Genomic DNA, 19,905 nt, shown 5'->3' with positions numbered 1-19,905 from the left:
CACTGGCAATCCTAAATCTATCTGAACACAGGCTCGAGCATATCGTCCTCTTTCAGCTAATTTTGTTGCCAAATCAACCTTAACGGGAATGCCAACTGCAGCTGCAACACGGAGCATTGCATCTTCTTGGTAGCACCAAATTGGTAATCCGGAAATTCTAATCCACACTAAAGTTGCTCCAAAACAGTTTTCACTTGATCTAAACTCTTGATCCCAAGGCTTCACAGCCACATAATTTCCCTCGATCATCCACGGACCTCCTAAGAGAACCTTTTCTCGCTCCTCAGCTACATCAAACTTCACAAGAAAGTAGTCAAATCCCACGTCCAATAAATCAAAACCTCCCTTAATCCTCCATACCTTCGGAGTTTATGAGACAATGCAGTGTAGCTATAATGTTTACCTAGCACCTTAATCACTATAGCATCATTATAAGGTTCTGCCAAGCAATTCTTAGCTTCTTGGGTAAACGTGACACTCGGTGGCAAGAGATCTCCTTGCTTCCCAGAAACTACCGCAATGTTATCTCCCGATAAAGTTTCAACAAGTGAAAAAGCTTTAGCAATCTTGGAACCCACAACTTTGTCCCTGAAAGAAACCTTCAAAGGCTTAGAAACCTCTCCCGAAATATGATCCTCCTTTTCCCCTGATGCAATCCCTCCCCCGCTCTCCCCCTTATCTCTTCCGCCGATATTACCGGCTGCCTCACCGTGTTTCACCCTCAAAGTCTCTTCCCCGCTTACTCCACCGCTCATCTTCGATTTTCAAAATTGTACAGAGTACACTATATTCTTGGTTTAGGAATGTGTTAATATATATTTTATATTTAGAACCGTGTTGCATAATCATATCCAATTTATCTATCTATCTTTTTATAATTTATAAAAATTGATACCAATCTTATATATAATGAATTTTAGCCATTTTGCTTTTTCTAATGATGTCACATCTCTCATATAAATTATTAAAAATTGTTTTAAGTAAGTTTAAATTTAGCATAATATTTTTTTATTAAGTACATTTTTTTTGGTGACTTTATTATTAAGTACATTTAAATATATCATCATGATTATAAAGTTAATTTATAATTTTATATTATATTTTTTGTTTTTATTTGACTTCATTTTTTTAACTTTTTCTTTTCATTATTTACAAACAATGAAAGCAACAAAAATATAGATTTGTATAATTCTAATATAAAAAATTTATATTTCTTTTTTAAAAAATAAATGAATTTAGATTCTTAAAAACAATAATCTATAATCTAATTTATATTATATTTTTGTTGAATAATTATATAAAATTATATATAAATTATTAAATAAATATTTTATAAAATATTTTTATTATAAAATACTTTAAATTTAATATTAGTATGCATAATTGCATATTATCTAATCAATCTCTAAATAATAATATTAGAATTATATAATATAATATAATTAATTTATCTTTTCGCACTATATACACGGTCTCATTCAAGAATAAATTAAGCTTAATTGAGATAATAAACTAATCTAAAACAGCACTACTTTGCTACAACGAGAAGTTCTTTAATTTATATTGGTGATTTTGCATCTTTTAGTTTGAGGAGGGGGTACAAATTAAACTAATAAGCGAGGAATATCCTAAGTCTAAAATCATATTTCATATAATAATATCAGGCGAGATTTTAAGTCTCTATAAAAATCTGGCCTGGTCTGCAAAAACTTGTGATTCCAAATAAAAACTAAGAGATGAGAGAGAGAGATATGGCTAAGAGCATTGTGAGAAATGCAATTGTAATAATGTTGATAACTGAAATGGTTATTTGTTCAGTTAATGCGAAATTTGATAATACAATTCCTGAAGAAGAAAGAAGTTGGAGTCCATATTATTATATTGCATTTGATGCGAAGGAGTGTATAAGCAAGTGCTGGAGTCAGTATCCCTATATATCAAGGAAGTTAAGGGAATGCCTTACTTATTGCTATGATCAGGTCGGTGGCACTGACTAATAGTACCTATTAATGGTAAGCATCTAACTTCTTTTTTTTGTTTAAAAAGTAAAAAGTAAAAACCAATTTAATGCTTTAATTTAGTTAGTAAAAGATACTGATATCAGTAATATGAGTCAAGTTTTTTTTAAGAATTTCAAAACATTAATTTCTAAAAAATAATTTTAAATTGATTTGTCAAGTGCTATGATGCACGGACACTGACACGGATACGGGACACGACGATACGTACATTTTAAAATCTTATAAGATATGGGGACACATACATATAAAATATAAAAAGTATTTTTTTAGATAAATCGTAATGATATTTTAATATTTTATTGATATTAAAATATAAATTAATTTTTTAATAATTTTTAATGCCTTATTTTAATTATATCAAGTATTTAAAAAATATCTTTTTATTTTAATAAATAATAATATATACTATATCTAAATTTATTTCAACAATATATATTAAAAATAAGACTGGACACGCTCACACGTGATAGTATTTAGGTGTGTCCAAGTATGTTCGAATTTTTTTTATTTTTTATTAAGACACAATTGGACACAGCAACGTGTCGGACGAATGTCGGTGAGCATTATGTCCGAAATGTGTCCGACACACAAATACAGTAACTCAGCGAAGTGTCCGTGCTTCATAGTTCAAGTGACAGATCTGAGCTTCTGTAATCAGTGGATGCTTTTGCCAGATTTGCCAAGAAAAACAAAATACTAAGAAACAAGGGAGTGACATGTGGTGACATCAATAATGTTGACAGATGTATGGCATTAGGAGTGGAACTTGCACACAAGCTAGCTTGCTTTCTTTCTGTTGTGGACATTTAAATAATTCAATGGAAACCAATTTAAGTCGCTAACAATTTTGGGTGTGTTTGGTAACCACGTTTGAAGGAAAAAAGCACGTTAGAGCTTCTTGAAAGTTTCATTTTTTTGTTGGCTAATTTTTTTTCTACAAACGCAGAAGTGATTTTGTTCATAAAATCACGTTTACAAGAAGCAATAATTTCTAGCTTCTCCGTTGCACTAACGTGCTTTTAGCCAATACCTTCAATATTTATTTTTCTTTTACCAACTTTATCCTTTATACATGTTATTGCATTATTTATAAAATTCTTATTATTTCTCTTTATATGAACTCTTTTTTATTATTTATTATTTATATTTTTTATTGATTTTTTTATTTGATATTATATATTTTTATAGTTATAATTTTTGTATATTATATTTATTATTATTTTTTTATAATAGAATTTATGGATTCTATTAGGTAAAATAAATTAAATAAAAAAATTAATCATAAATAATAATAATAGTTAAAAATTATAATGTACTAAAAAAGAGTACTAAGAGTATTAAAAATATACTATATAAAACATATAAGAAAAAAGTATAAAAAAAAATAAATATGTATAAAAAATAATATTATAATTTAATGTCATGTCCTTTTAAGTAATTATCTATCTAAAAGTGATTTTAACTAATATTATCCAAACAATATTTATTTTATCAAAATCAATTTTGGTAAAGAATTGCCAAACATAAATCATGTTGACACAAACTTACTTCTATCCAAAATCAATTCTATAAAATCACTTTTGTTCAAACTCCAGTTTGACCAACTACAACTGGAGTTCTTATTATCTTTTATTTTACTTAACATCTCTAATAAAAAATTTTAATCAGATAAATTCATATTCACTGCTATTTAAGATGAACAGAAATTTTTTTACAATCGTGATTCATGAGTTGTAAGAGAGTGATATCTGTAAAAAATTTCGATAATCATTAATCAAATTAGTAAAATATGATTTTAATCGAGTATTTTATAACCTAATTATATTTCTAAAAAAGAATACATTTGAATTGATGGATGGATGAAATTGAAGTGTGTAAAAATACTGTGAAGATGAAATTGTTGAGGAGAAAATATGAGTAAATTACTAAACAATAAATTAAGATTTACTTCATGAATAAATAGGAAAATTCTGGGTCTTTTCGGAAATGAAAAGTGGTTATAATGGATGACTGACCTAATGACTATCTCTTAGTTGACCCTTAAATAATATAATATAAAAAAGTTTAAAAACAATAATTTTATTAAAATTTAATCGGTATTTAATTAATAAAAAAAATAAATAATTTTATATTATTAAATATAATTTTATACCATTAAAAATATTAATAATGACTAATTAATGACTATAAATCATAAACTTTATTGGACAAAATTCTTATGTTTTACAAGTGAATCTGACTCTAAGGTGGTTGTTAGAGACCAATCTCCTAAAAGGATAGTTTCTTTAATTAAATTCATTTTCTTCCTAATTAGATGCTCAAGACTGGGGTCAGTGTATCGTGTATGTGTATATGTGTGAGGGTCATGATTAAGATTAATTTTAAATAATAGTTGGTAGCCGGGGCTAGAGTAGTAATTATCTTAATGTGGGGTCATCAAATAGTATAATTTGTAACGCCTTTTGCAACTTGGAATAGAAAACAATGAAAAAGTTAGATAATTATCTATTCAATGATGAAAAAATATATGGAACCAAAAAGTGATCAGCCAAAAAATAAACAAAATTGTTTAATTAGAATCACTTTTTGAATAATATATTTAAAAATTACTCCTGAAATCACGGAGCACAAACGAAAACCTGATTTTTTATAGAGCCCAAACACATTTTAATTGGTTTTTGGCTGATATGCTTTTGGTTACCTAGTTATTCTCTTCAATGATTTGTCAAGTTGTCAAATGGTGTCACATAAATTAAGGGGAATAATGTGAGCCATAAAGTACACGTACATATGAACAAAGACTCAGTTGACCATTAGATAATGCTAGACCAAGAAATTATACATATAGACTATGTTTAGATATTATACCTAAGATAAAAATATAAAAACAAAAATATAAAGACAAAAAAACAGATACTATTTTTAATTTTTTTTATATTTTTGTATCATATTTTAAAAAATAGATAAAAATTTATTAAATTTTTTTGTTTTGTATTTAAAAAGTTAGATACAATTAACTAAATACATAATAAAAAGATATTATATACTTTATTTTTTTTTAAATTAAAATATTTTTTCGATCAAATCTGATCTTATAATAAAAGAAAATTCTCTTTGTGTTCTTTTGATTTTTTTTAATCAAATTCTAACTAATTTAATATTTATCTTCTTTACTTCACATTTATATTCTTTTTTTATCTTTTTAACTCTTCATTTTTTTACTCTATTTTCATACTTTTCTTTCATTTTCTTTTTCATTCTTACTTCTCCATTTATGGTAAAAAAAAAAAAAAGAAATGACACTAAATTAGACAATCTTCATATTTTTTTTTATCTTTTTCATTTTTGCTTTTTCAGTTACTGACATCAATAAACATGATAGGGAGACAAATTTCAGGGACACAAAACCAAAGTAACACAAAAGAAAAAGAAAAAAAAAGAAATAATAGCACTAAATTGAATAAGCTTCTTTTTTAGACAAATTTCAGGGACACAAAACCAAGGTAACACAAAAGAAGAAGAAAAAAAAAAAGAAATAATTGCACTAAATTGAATAAGCTTCTTTTTTTTTTTAATTGATTGCGCAACTGCAAAATGAAAAAGAAAATAAAACTATAATTTTGATAAAGGAAGAACAAGTTCTAGTATTTGTAAAATATATTAAAAATAAAATAAAAAATTTATTAAAATAGTCTCCAAATTTTATATTTTTATATATTTTAAGTGGAAGCTGATATAAAATTTAACTAAGAGATATATATATATATAAATGTATATTTTATTCATGTCTTTTAAATCAAACATATTATAAAATATGGTATTATTTTTGGTTTCTGTAGTGCATCCAAACACGACCATAAAAAAGTGTTAGGCGCTCTCATAACAAGTTAGTTAGTGAGCCATTTTGTGACGAAGGATTAATTATTTTTTATATTAGTATTATAGGTTAATTATTATAATTAATTTAAATTTTAAAAATATTAATAAAATAAAAAATAATTTTAAATTAATAACATAAAATATTATATATATACTAAAAATTAATTATTAAATTAAATATTTAATTTATTTTTAATTAATATTTTATATTTTAATATGTATTTTAATCAAGTGGTTAGACAATATAAAATAGAGTAAAAATAAAAATATTTATTTACTCTCAAATCACACAAAACATTTTTCAGAGAACTTGCTCTCTCTTGGCTTGAAAATTGAACTCAATGTCTCAATTACTTACATCATAAAAACAAAAAATTAAAGAAATAGCTACCTTGTACAAAACCTTATAAACAGTTTATTCTTACACTCGAAACAACTGAGATTTCATAACAAAAATGATTTCTAACCAACCATGTAGTGATGGTTACCGTCCACCGTAAACAAGACTAGTAGTAATGTCCGGCGGCGATTCAAGGGAGTAATGTGGTGGTTGTTGCAGAATGTTTGAATGTTGTGGAAGAACATTATTATAACGAATATCTTTAGGAATCTCTGGTATTGGAGCTTCAAGCCGAAGAACCTTAATAACTTGTGCTGCCTTTGGCCTCTGTTTAACATCAGGGTGTGTACACCATAACCCCACAGTAAGCAAACTCATCATTTCATTTACATTAAAATCCTTACACAACCTCTCATCAGCACCACTCATAAGGTTCCCATCAACATAAAGTTGCCATATCCAATTTGTTATTGGCACATGAAACTCTCCATCCCTGAAAGTCCTTCTCCCACTTGCAATCTCCAATGCCACAACTCCAAAGCTATACATATCTGACTCCTTACTCGCCCTCCCTCCATTGATGTATTCCGGAGCCAAGTACCCATAGGTTCCCACAACCCCTGTTCTCTGAGTCCTCAATCTTGGATCCACCAATTTCGCCATGCCGAAGTCGCCCAGCTTCGTGTTAAAATCGTTGTCTAACAACACATTCGCTGACTTAATATCTCTGTGAAGAACGCATTGCTCTGCGTCTTCATGGAGATAATGAAGCGCGGTCGCGACTCCAATCGCGGCCTTGTACCTCAGATTCCATGCCAGAGTCTTCTTGTTTCCGAAAAGGTGTGTGTCGAGGCTTCCGTTCGGCATGAACTCGAAAACAAGAAGCAATTCACCTTCCTCGTGGCACCAACCTATGAATTGCACCAAGTTTTTGTGGATCAAACGGCTTATGATCCTTACTTCGTTGTGGAAAACTCTCTCCGAGTTTTCGAAGTCGGCGAAGATCCTCTTCACGGCAACAACTCTTCCAAGATAGCTCAAGACGCCTTTGTAGACTTCTCCTGACCCTCCTTGTCCCAGCCTCTTGTCTTCGGCGAAACCGTTGGTGGCCGCAACCAATTCTTTGTAGTCGAATCTCCTTGGGATAGTTGCTCTGTCGAGGTCAAACTCGACAGGGAACTGTCCAGGGTATTCGCCACCACCTTCCTCATTAGTCCTCCTCCTTTTCTTGATGATCAAGAGACCAACAACCACCACCACAGTCAATAAAACAACCGTAACAACCACCGGGACAACCACCACAACAATGTTCAGCTTCTTGTTTTGAACCTTCCCCATTTCTCCACCCAAAGTTGAATGAAACTGCCATGAATAGATAACGTTTCGCTCGGTGGATAACCCGGTCGAGGACGAAAACCCGAAATTCACCCACTCTGGAAGAGCTTGCATGAGGTCAATGTTGTAAGACAGAGAATTCGAATTTGAAGTGGAAGCAGTCGCAATAGTTTTATTGCGACTGCTTCCACCGAACGACCAGGACAATGCGAGTGTCTTGGTCGAAGCTTCGTAAGAAATCAAAGCGAAACACTTGACACCAAGATTCTTGTCAACATCAAACTTGGCAGTAGCAAGGGAAGTAAGAGAGTTATCATCAATCCCCACATGCTGAAATGGTGGGTCAATGGAGCCAATAAATGTGTCAAACTCAACCGCCACAACATGGTTTTGTGGTTGGTTGACGAGATTGGTTGTTTGATTGAAGAGAGCAAAAGTTCCACCAGCTGAATTTGGTGGGATTTGGTAGCCAAGAGGTGCCAAATAGAACACAAAACCGTCACCGATCTTTGTGTCATTCACTGCATCAATGGTGAATGTGAAGCTTGTGGAGAAACTTGTGAGAATTTTGGTGGCTGAATCCCAAAGGTGAAGGGGTTGGCCGTAGATGGCACGGCCAACCCTGAAGTCATAGATGACTTTGTTGAGGTCGATGGATCCATTGCTGGATCTTGCATCACCTTCGTATGCCATTTGGCTTGCACTAGCAGGGTCATCGAAGTTGGTTATGTTGAAGGATAATGGATGAACCAAAATTGGAAGGGAAGAGAGGGTGATTAGAAGAAGTAGATGCAGAATAGAAGGAACAAGATTATTGAAGAACTGATGAGAAGAAGATAGAGAAGCCATTGAAATTGAAATTTTAGAAGCAGCCGTAGCAATCATTCATGTGTGTTATATGCTTGGCATTATACTCTTTTTTTTTTCTTTCTTTTTTCTTTTAAAATAATGATTGATAATTTGTTTATCTATGATGACTTGATGAGACTGTTAGTTAAGGGTTTATATGATTGATACCAAATGTTCGACCCATGCGTGCACGTTAAAATTAATCGCTTAAAGTTAGTTATCAGTATAAAATATACTAAAAATAAATTTAACTACATATGTATTTATATATAAATATATTAATAGTTAATTTTAATATACGAATAATATTTTTTTAAAAAATATTAAGACGACTAATACTTTTTTTTACTTTGAATATTTTATTTTTATATTATTAAAATTTAGTATTTAATTTAGAATTTAGAATTTTTTATTTGATTTTTACAATATTTTTTAATTTGATAAGTCAAAAACTATTTCACTGTAAATCTAAATTTCATTTAAAAATTTGTTATAGATTAATAAATTGCTACTTACATAAAATAAAATTTAAATTCTCAAACACTTATTTAAACGAATTACTGAGCTATCCTATTAATTTCCACATTGCATAAATTGAAATTTTAGATTATTAATAAGGTTAATTCTTTATACATATAGTGACATAGAAAGATAGAGACGATGTTAGGTGCCTTGGATTTCGGCTGTTATATGCATGCATCTATAGCGATTACTTAATTGGACTAGTTGACCAATTGATAAGCTTGCCTTTTTTGTGCCTACTGTGCTTTTCGCTAGAGGACTGCTACAAAACGAAAACCAAAAAACAGAATTGTTATCTATATTTTCTTCTGTTTTCTTAAGAGGATGATCGATTAGAAAAACATATATTATTTATTCATAAAAATATATTTACCAGGACATTTGTCCAAAATTATGAAACTGTATGTAAGAGTAGTAGATGATAATAAAAATTATTAAATAATTAATATTTTTTATTCATCTTATATTAAAATTCAATAATAATATTAATGAATTTTCTATTATTTCACTAAAAATATTGATCCCTAATAAATTATAAAACAGAAGATATATACTGTGCCATCAAAATTAGTATAATTTGGAGTGAGAGAATGAAATGGATTATGTAAGATGGAGAGGAAGGTCAAAGTTATCCATGAAATAAACTTCTATTAAACATACAATTAGGGGAGAATTGACTTGTTTTTATATTATATTACACGTTTTAAAACATTTCAATTTATATATGTATGCCATCAACTACTGTCATATAATTTTTGTTCAACCAAAGTGCATGAGAAATGGACCAGTACTACTCAAGTGAAAAATAATTGTATGTTTCTATCATTATATATGACAATAGTTATTTTAGTTGGATTTAATATGTATTTAATTTTTATAATTTTTAAATTTGATCAATATTTATTATTATTGCATACTTATTTGATTATTTACTATATATATATATATATATATAGTGTTACTAAGATATTTTACTTTTAGTTCTATTACTTCAATAGTTATATAAAAAATGAAATAAAATTTAACGAACCATTATATGAAATAACTTATACTAATAATAATGGGTTACAATTAATTTAGCTAAAAATAACAAAACACATTAAAATAATAAATATTATTACGTGATAATTTTTCCAACTCAGTACGCTGGTTCCAAGAGCAACGGTCCCCTATATATTTAATCACATGCCTTCAAAATCTGTGTGCAAGAAACCATCCTTAAAGCGGTGCAACTTTTTATTGAAATTTGAGTGGGATATGTTTTCCCTTTTTTCTTCCGAATTTTGAAAGTTCCAGGAAAGTGCTATATATAAAAAAAAAACATAGGTATATAAAAGTGATATTGATTTTAGAAAATTTTTTTAAATAATATTTGAACTCTATTATTTTGGTATGGTTTTTATTTAATATATATTAATTTAATCCCTTATTTTAAAATAATTAGATTAAGTTAGGTATTCATATAATCATATATAAAAAGTATCTTATATATTAATTATATCATATCGCTACTGATGGGGTTAAGCATGCAACTGTTGACGAAGACCAAAACAAATTCCTAGTGCAAGTTGGTACTTATTAAATAATAAAATGTTTACTAGACCCTGATTCCTTGTAAAGTAACTCATCTCACCGGATACAAGTTGCTCGGATAGCACCAAAAGTTAACTAATATATAGTACTTTTAGATTCATCATAATTTTGCAGGTATGCTTTGTCATATAATAATTTAAATTATAACTTTCATTTATACAAAGATATTAAAATTAACAAACCTTACTCATTATTCTTATGAATATCTTTTTTTTTCTTTTATTAGTCACTTTGGCTAAAATTGTAATGTTAGAAAACTCAAAATTAATAGTAATGCAATAATAAGTTTTTAGGGTAAAGTATATTTTTTATCTCTGGAGTTTGACAAAAGTTTCAAAAATATTTTTAAGTTTTATTTTGTTTCAATTTTGTCTCAAAAGTTTTTTATTTGAATCAAATATACCCCTGACGGCTAATTTTCAAAAAATTTAAGACCGATTCAACAATAATTTCATAGGAACAACCCTCAACACAAGAAAATCAAGCATAAGTTTTATGCATTATTGTTAGATTGATCTTAAATTTTTTGAAAATTTAGCCGTCAAGGGTATACTACTTGATGCAAATCGAAAGCTTTTAGAACGAAATTAAAACAAAATACAACTTAGAGATATTTTTTAAACTGTTATCAAATTTCAGGAACAAAAAATATACTTTACCGTAAGTTTTAAATTAAAAGTTTGTATCAAAAAATTAAAAGTTTTAAATTTCTAAAGTACTTATTATATAAAAAATGTAAATTTAAAAAAATTAACATAAGTAATAATTTTAACCAGTATTTTTAGAATATTTGTTTGTAAAATTCATAAATAAATTACATAAACCGAGTTCAAATATTTTGTACTTTTAATAAAAATATAGGATTTCTATTATTAAAAATATAATTATTTTAAGTAGTCAGAAAACTATAACTACGACTCCATCAGCATGGCATGACAGCATTTCTTTTTTTTTTTTTTAAATAAAATAAAATAAGATCCAGATGGCTCAAAATCAAGAGCATTGCAAAGAAAACAAATTCACCTACTACAAACTCAATTCGATGGTACATATGATGGTATATTTACAATTAATTATTGATTATTTCTTATTATATTTTCTGTTGAAAGTCCAGGAGAGTCAAAGGGAGGATGGACACTAGCTCCCAACTTTATCAGCAAATAGGAGGAGAAATTAAAGCATACAGCATGTGCCCTTTGGCGGGTTGGATATTAAGACACAAAGTAAGATATTCATGTGATAATGTTTGTTTTAGATTTAGAAAAAAAAAAAAAAAGACATTGTATATAAAAAGTAGAGTGAATACCCGTCCGGTTCCTGACAATTATCTCGAAAGGACAACGAGACTCCAAAAAAAAAAAAACACTCAATCCGACCCCTGATAATTTTTTTTTGGGACTGATTAACTCCTGTGCCAAAAAAATAACATTGATTTTTTTTTGCACAGGACCTCGTTGTCCTTTCGAGGTAATTGTCAGAAGCCGGGTTGTGTGTTTTTTTTTGTCAGGACTGGGTTGGAGTTCTACTCTTCTACTTTAGCCCATGACAACAATAAAGAAATATCGTGGCCCACAAATTCAGCCAAACAGAATACAAAAATTCAATTTTAATTTTAGTCTTTATTATCTTATCTTTATCTTATCTTTAATTGTTCTTATCTTATCTTTATTTGCTTTTATCTTTCATAGGACAATGCTCTATATATATTTAGTTTTACCCTCATAATTTACAATACACTTCAGTGCAATTCAATCAATCAACAATCAATAGAAGTTATTTTCTTTGCTTTTCCTATTCTTTCACAATTTTATCATGGTATCAGAGCCTGGTATCCTCCTTGAGGAAGATATATAAGTTATCATTTTTTCGGTGAGAAATCACTATGCTGGGACCTCATTGTCTTTTGAGATAATTGTCAGGGACTGATTTGGATTTTTCTCTAAAAAGTAAGATATTGAGCTCTAATTAATTAACTAGGGTTTGGCCATTTAAGAATGTGATTAATGGTTCTATTTGTTATAACAAAAATATTATTTGTATATTAAAATTAATTACTAAAATTAATTATTAATGTATTTATATATATATACATGTGTAATTTAATTTATTTTTAATATATATTTATTTTTTAATATATATTTATATCGATAATTAATTTTAATGATTAATTTTAAAGTAGACGTAACATTATTGTCGACATAATAGCTAGCATCGTGAAACTCTAATTCATAACAAGTTTATGAATACCAATAAGAACTCTAATTAATTAGCATTTGGCCTTTAAGAATGTGATCAATGGAAGCTCTAATTAATTACAAGATTAGTTGATTAATCAGATTAATGAACCACGGGATTAGCAACCTATTATATGATGACTTCATGACTTCATGTAGTTATTTTTTTTTTACAATATTTTTTTATTCAGAATTAATTTGTCACAAATTTATTATAAGACAAAATTTAATTTTTTAATATTTATTTAAACAAACTAATAAATTAACCACGCTAATCTAACTTAATTTTTGCACGTAGTTACTTGTCATCGATCTTTGGCCAAGGTGGTTGGCTACATTTATGTAGCAATCAATATGCATAACAAAAGTCTATTTAATTGAGGCAAATGCCCCTAGCTTCTTTCAAAAACGCTTTGCACTAGAGAGGAAAAAAAAAAATACATATCAATTCTTTTGTGCCACAAGGTAACAACTATGACCAAGTATTATGTTGACCAAAAATATGAATATGCCAACACATGTTTTAGTGTTAGGTTTTGATACACAAACTTTTAAGAGACAGGAGTACATAAATGAACACAAATACATAAAAATTTATTTATATATCATCTTAAAGTTGAGATACTAAGACATAGATATGAGACAAATTTTTTTCACATTTATCTCTTACTAAATTTTGAAATTCTAAATTTATCCAATCTCTCTTTTTTCCTAACTTCTTTTTCATTTATGCAACACGCTTTCCGTAGGAATTAAGGAGCATTCAAAAATAAATCAAAATTTTACGTGAAATTAAATAATTATTATATAATTATAATTTTCGAAGAATTGAAGAGTCAATCAAACGTAGCTAATAAACTATTATAGAACAACATTAATTTGCTACAATGAGACATTTTATTTTATTTATATCGGTGACTTGCATCTTTTAGTTTAAGGAAAAAAATACAAACTAAGTAATAAGGAATATTCTAATTCTAAAAAAAAAAATATAATTCTAAAATTATTACATATAATAATACCAAGGAACGATTTTAAGCCTATATAAAAGCTCGTCATGTAATTGTAAGTAAAAAATAAGAGAGACAAATGGGTACGAACATTATGATAAGTGTATACGTAATATTAATAATTGGAATAATTATTTGTTGTGTAAATGCTAAATTTCTTAACACTATTCCTAAGAGAGGTTGGAGTGATTATTATGCTGAATCTAGTGTGCAAGAGTGTGCCGAATTATGTTGGAGTCGGTATCAAAATAACCCGAAGGAATTGAGGGAGTGCCTTCGTCTTTGTTAATTGGTTGTGGAAAGATTCGACGTGAATTGGAATTTAAATAATAATTCTCCAATGAATAGAAAGAAATTCAAGTACTTTTTTATCAAATTGAGAGAAGTGATTCCATATCATTGCTGATTTTAGGTGTTCTAATGTTTTTATATGTTTATAGTTTATCATAGTCTTTACCTTTTTTGTCATGTGCTTCAAGTATATCTATCCTTGGATTTCAATTATTTAATTATATTTTATCTAAAAGTATACTAGCTATATATTTAAGCTAAAATAATCAATTTTAGCAATTATATTTCTTAAAATTTTGCCATTATTATTATAGATCGGAAACAATTCACAGTGTTGATGATCATTCGTTTGATGCTTATTATAGCTATTAATGTTACGTTGTTGTTTAAGATCCTCACTTTATTGTGATTTGGAAAAGTCTAGGGGGCAGCAACTTTATTAAATTCTGGTCAGTATGTAACCAGCAAAGAAAAGTGAGCTGGATGAAATCTCACATCAATCTCACACCATTAAAATCATTATTAATTGCTATTTAATGGTTACAAATAACAAAAGTTGCTGTCCCCTAACATTTCTCTCATAATTTTTCCATGATTTAATTTTGAGAATCGAATTAGTTCAACTAGGTTAAATTGGCTATTAAACCGATTTAGTTAAGGTAAAAAATGGATTGACAGCAAATTAATTTAAAAGATAAAAAAAATTAATTAAGAATTGATTAATCAATCAAACTGGTCTGATTTTTCTACGGTCAATTAATTTAAATAATAAAACTTAAAATAGTTCATTTTAAAAAAAATATATATTTTATATATAAATATATTATTTTATTATATCTTATTTAATTCTGGTTGAATTTCGATTAAATTTTTAAATTTCTAAAACTCTAACTCTAACTCTACGAGAATTTAACTGACTGGTGGTGATTTATGTGGTCTTCAAAACCTTAGATTTTTTTAAATAGATAAATATTGTTGGGATAAACATGAAATGAATGCCCATTTATCAATTGGGCGGTTAATAATCTTTCCCATGCAAAGATTTATTTTCAAGGAAGAAATTTGAAGACCAACCTTTAATGAAGGTTGATTTTGTACTACTATAAATAAGGCATCATAGCCTTTACGTATAACACACAATAATACAAAATAAAACATTCCTCTTTCCTCTTTTACTATAATATTTTTCTTATACACTAATAACAATTCTCTCTCTTTATTTACACTGACTTTTCTTCTCTCTTTCTTTCATACGTTACTACATATATTATTTATATATATATAAATCATCTCTTTTATATTAAAATAGTAATTGTGGTGAATATTACTAGAGTTATTTAATTATATTTCATATTTATATTTGTTACCTCTTTTTTATTTATTTAGTTATTTTACAACACGTTATCAGCACGAGACTCTGATCAAATTTTTAGGAAGACTAAGGTAACAATTTTTCATTATGTCGAAGCTCTCTCATCTTGAATTCAATGCTCTTGATATATCTGGAAACAATTATTTATCATGGATACTAGATGCTGAAATCCATCTTGATTCAATGGATCTTGGAGATACCATTAAGGCTGAAAATAATGCATCCCAGAAGGATAAAGCTAAAGCCATGATTTTTCTCCGTCGTCATCTTGACGAAGGATTGAAAAATGAATATCTTACATTAAAAGATCCTGCAGATCTTTGGAAAGACCTTGAAGAAAGGTACAATCATCAGAAAACGATGATACTTCCTCAAGCCCGGTATGAATGGACGCATTTGCGTTTACAAGATTTTAAATCTATAAATGAATATAATTCTGCAATGTTTCGAATCACCTCACGAATGAAATTGTGTGGGGAAAAAATAACTGATCATGATATGTTGGAGAAAACTTTCTCAACCTTCCATGCCTCGAATGTGCTCCTGCAGCAGCAGTATCGAGAGAAAGGGTTTAAAAAATATTCTGAGTTAATTTCTTGCCTTCTTGTTGCCGAACGCAACAATGAATTGTTACTAAAAAATCATGAAGCGCGCCCAGCTGGCGCCGCCCCATTTCCTGAAGTAAATGCGGCAAATCATTACCCCAGAATAGGTAAATGGCAAGCTTTTAATAACAAGAAAAATTATGGAAGGAAAAAGAATTATGTTCAAAAGAGAGGATCTCACCAGAAGTGGGACAAAGAAAAGAATATCGGGCAGAATAAATCAACCGAGGAGAAGTGTTTCCGCTGTGGTGGAAAGGGCCATTGGTCACGTACCTGTCGTACCCCAAGGCACCTAGTCGATCTTTACCAGGCATCTTTGAAAAAGAACGACAAAGGAAAGGAAACAAATTTTGTTTCAAATGATGCTGAGAACTCCACCACTCATTATGATGTATCTGATTTCTTTGAGGATCCTGAAGGAAATATTGGTCATTTGATCAATGATGGAATAGTTTAACATGTGGGATTGTGAAGTATATATGTAAATAAATAATGTAAAGAACTTATTGTTAAGTTTTATTTTCTATGTATTTAAGTTTCAAATGTGATGTACATAAATAATGAAATATTAATATGAATTTTAAAATTATTAAATGTGTCAAATTTTAAAATAAAATTTCAGTATATGACATTATTTTATGTACAGTGTTTCTTAGAAAAATAATTCTGATCAAGTATTCAATTTAACTGTGCATACTACTCATTTAATTATTATTTGTTTTTGAAGAGAATGGCAAGGATATGTAATGAAGATGTATGCCTTGCGGATAGTGCAAGTTCACACACTATTCTCAAAAGTGATATATATTTTACCCATCTTGTGCCAAAAGAGGAATATGTTAACACTATTATTGGCTCAGGCAATGTGATAGAAGGCTCCGGAAGAGCTATAATTTTGTTTCCTGGAGGAACAAAATTTATAATAAATAATGCACTATTATCTACCAAGTCTCTGAGGAACTTGTTGAGTTTCAAAGATATTCGCCGAAATGGATATCATGTTGAGACGATGAATGAGGGAAATCATGAGTATTTATGTATAACAACTCATGATTCAAATAAGAAAGTTATATTAGAAAAATTACCTTCTCTTTCATCTGGGTTGTATTATACTAAGATTAGTGCAATTGAATCACATGCCACTGTAAACCAGAAGTTTACTAGCCCAAATAAATTCATAACTTGGCACGACCGTTTGGGTCATCCGGGAACAACCATGATGAGAAGAATTGTTGAAAACTCTCATGGACATTCACTAAAGAACCAGAAGATTCTTAAAACTAGTGAATTTTGTTGCGCTGCATGTTCTCAGGGAAAGTTAATTTTAAAGCCATCACCAGTAAAGATTGGATTTGAGTCCCCTAAATTCCTAGAAAGGATTCAAGGTGATATATGTGGACCTATTCATCCACCATGTGGACCTTTTAGATATTTTATGGTCCTAATAGACGCATCTTCAAGATGGTCACATGTGTGCTTATTATCTTCTCGCAACCTGGCGTTTGCAAGATTACTGGCTCAAATTATTCGATTAAAAGCACAATTTCCAGAAAATCCAATTAAAGCAATTCGTCTTGATAATGCTGGTGAATTTACTTCCCAAGCTTTTGATGCTTATTGTATGGCTAATGGAATAAGTGTTGAACATCCAGTAGCTTATGTTCACACACAAAATGGGTTAGCAGAATCACTTATTAAGCGCCTCCAATTAATTGCTAGACCCTTGCTTATGAGAACAAATCTCCCAACCTCGGTTTGGGGGCATGCTATTTTACATGCCGCAGCACTTATTCGTTTGAGGCCAACGAGTTATCATCAATTCTCTCCTATACAATTAGCTTTTGGCCAGCAGCCAAATGTTTCCCATTTAAGAATATTTGGGTGTGCGATATATGTTCCCATTGCACCACCTAATCGCACCAAAATGGGACCCCAAAGAAAATTGGGGATATATGTTGGATATGATTCTCCCTCTATAGTGAGGTATCTTGAGATACAAACTGGTGATGTGTTTAAAGCCCGGTTTGCGGATTGTCATTTTGATGAATCAAAATTTCCAACATTAGGGGGAGAGAATAAGCTTCCTGAAAAGGAACTTAATTGGAATGCATCATCGTTGATGCATTTAGATCCTCGATCAGGGCAATGTGAACTAGAAGTTCAAAAGATTATACATTTGCAAAGAATAGCAAATGAATTGCCTGATGCATTTTCCGATACAAAGAGGATAACCAAATCTTACATACCAGCGGAAAATGCCTCAATTCGAATTGACGTCCCAGTAGGACAAGTAGCCACTGAAGCAAATTCACGCCAGAAGCGTGGCAGGGCGGAAAATGCCCCAATTCGAATTGATGTCCCAGTAGGGCAAATAGCCACGGAAGCAAATACACGCCAGAAGCGTGGCAGGCCTGTCGGTTCCAAAGACAAAAATCCTCGAAAGAGAAAAGAGGTAAATAATATTCCTGTTGAAAAAGACATAGTAAAGACACCGGCAGTTGTCCAAAATTCTGATATAACGCCAGAAGACGTTCAGGTACCTGAAAATTGTGAAAATGACGAGATCTCGATAAATTATGTCTTTACAGGAGAGAAATGGGACCGAAATAAGACAATTGTCAATGAAATATTTGCATATAATGTGGCATTAGATATCATGCATGAAAGTAAGGATCTTGAGCCAAGATCAGTTGAAGAATGTCGACAAAGAAATGATTGGCCAAAATGGGAAGCAGCCATGAAGGCTGAATTAGACTCACTTGCAAAACGTGAAGTCTTTGGACCTGTAGTCCGTACACCTGAAGATGTAAAACCTGTTGGATATAAGTGGGTATTTGTGAGAAAACGAAATGAGAAAAATGAAGTTGTGCGCTATAAAGCCCGACTTGTGGCACAAGGTTTTTCACAAAGGCCCGGTATAGATTATGAAGAAACGTATTCCCCTGTAGTGGATGCGATAACATTGCGTTATTTGGTCAGTTTATCTGCATATCATAAACTGCATATGCATTTAATGGATGTGGTAACAGCCTATTTATACGGCTCATTAGATCGTGATATCTATATGAAAGTCCCTGAAGGACTAAAGATATCTAAACCATCCAATGAATATTCGCAAGGGTTATACTCAGTCAAATTGCAAAGATCTTTATATGGTCTAAAGCAATCTGGACGAATGTGGTATAATCGTCTTACTGAGTATCTGGCCAAAAACGGATTCAAGAATGATGATATCTGCCCGTGTGTTTTCATAAAGAAATCTGCATCCGGATTCATTATAATTGCTATGTACGTTGATGATTTAAATATCATTGGGACTCCTGAAGAGATTCCAACAATTATAAAAATTCTAAAAGAAGAGTTTGAGATGAAAGATCTTGGAAGAACTAAATTTTGTCTCGGCCTGCAGATTGAGCATATAAAAAGTGGGATCTTTATTCATCAAACAACATACACAGAAAAGATCTTGAAAAGATTTTATATGGATAAGTCACATCCATTAAGTACCCCAATGATCGTAAGATCTTTGGATGTAAAAAAGGATCAATTCCGTCCTAAAGAAGAAAATGAAGATATCCTTGGTCCTGAAGTACCATATCTTAGTGCCATTGGAGCGCTAATGTATCTTGCTAATAATACGCGACCCGATATATTATTTGCTGTGAATTTACTAGCAAGATATAGTTCCTCTCCAACCAGAAGACATTGGAGTGGAATCAAACAAATCTTTCGATATCTTCATGGGACGGTTGATATGGGATTGTTTTATCCCTATGGATCCAAGTCACAACTAGTTGGCTATGCAGATGCCGGATACCTGTCTGATCCACATAAAGGGAGGTCTCAAACAGGAT

General features: G+C 30.0%; 1 protein-coding gene and 1 long non-coding RNA gene across 2 annotated transcripts; one reads left to right on the top strand and one right to left on the bottom strand.

The window, feature by feature from the left end:
• The first annotated feature begins 1,580 nt into the window (after window positions 1–1,580).
• LOC112754213 (uncharacterized) lies at window positions 1,581–3,135 on the top strand. Its single transcript, XR_003178426.2, has 2 exons — window positions 1,581–2,012; window positions 2,557–3,135. It is a non-coding gene; the product is annotated as an uncharacterized lncRNA (long non-coding RNA).
• A 3,015-nt stretch (window positions 3,136–6,150) lies between these two features.
• LOC112755820 (L-type lectin-domain containing receptor kinase IX.1) lies at window positions 6,151–8,649 on the bottom strand. The gene has a single exon (XM_025804117.3). It carries the CDS (start codon window positions 8,458–8,460, stop codon window positions 6,385–6,387), a length of 2,076 nt encoding a protein of 691 aa, XP_025659902.1. The 5' UTR covers window positions 8,461–8,649; the 3' UTR covers window positions 6,151–6,384.
• Window positions 8,650–19,905: the final 11,256 nt, after the last annotated feature.

The sequence above is a fragment of the Arachis hypogaea genome, chromosome 6, assembly GCF_003086295.3.
Source record: "Arachis hypogaea cultivar Tifrunner chromosome 6, arahy.Tifrunner.gnm2.J5K5, whole genome shotgun sequence".
Lineage (NCBI taxonomy): Eukaryota > Viridiplantae > Streptophyta > Magnoliopsida > Fabales > Fabaceae > Arachis > Arachis hypogaea.
The sequence above is the reverse complement of the archived record's forward strand: the minus strand, read 5'-3'. Positions and strand labels throughout refer to the sequence as shown.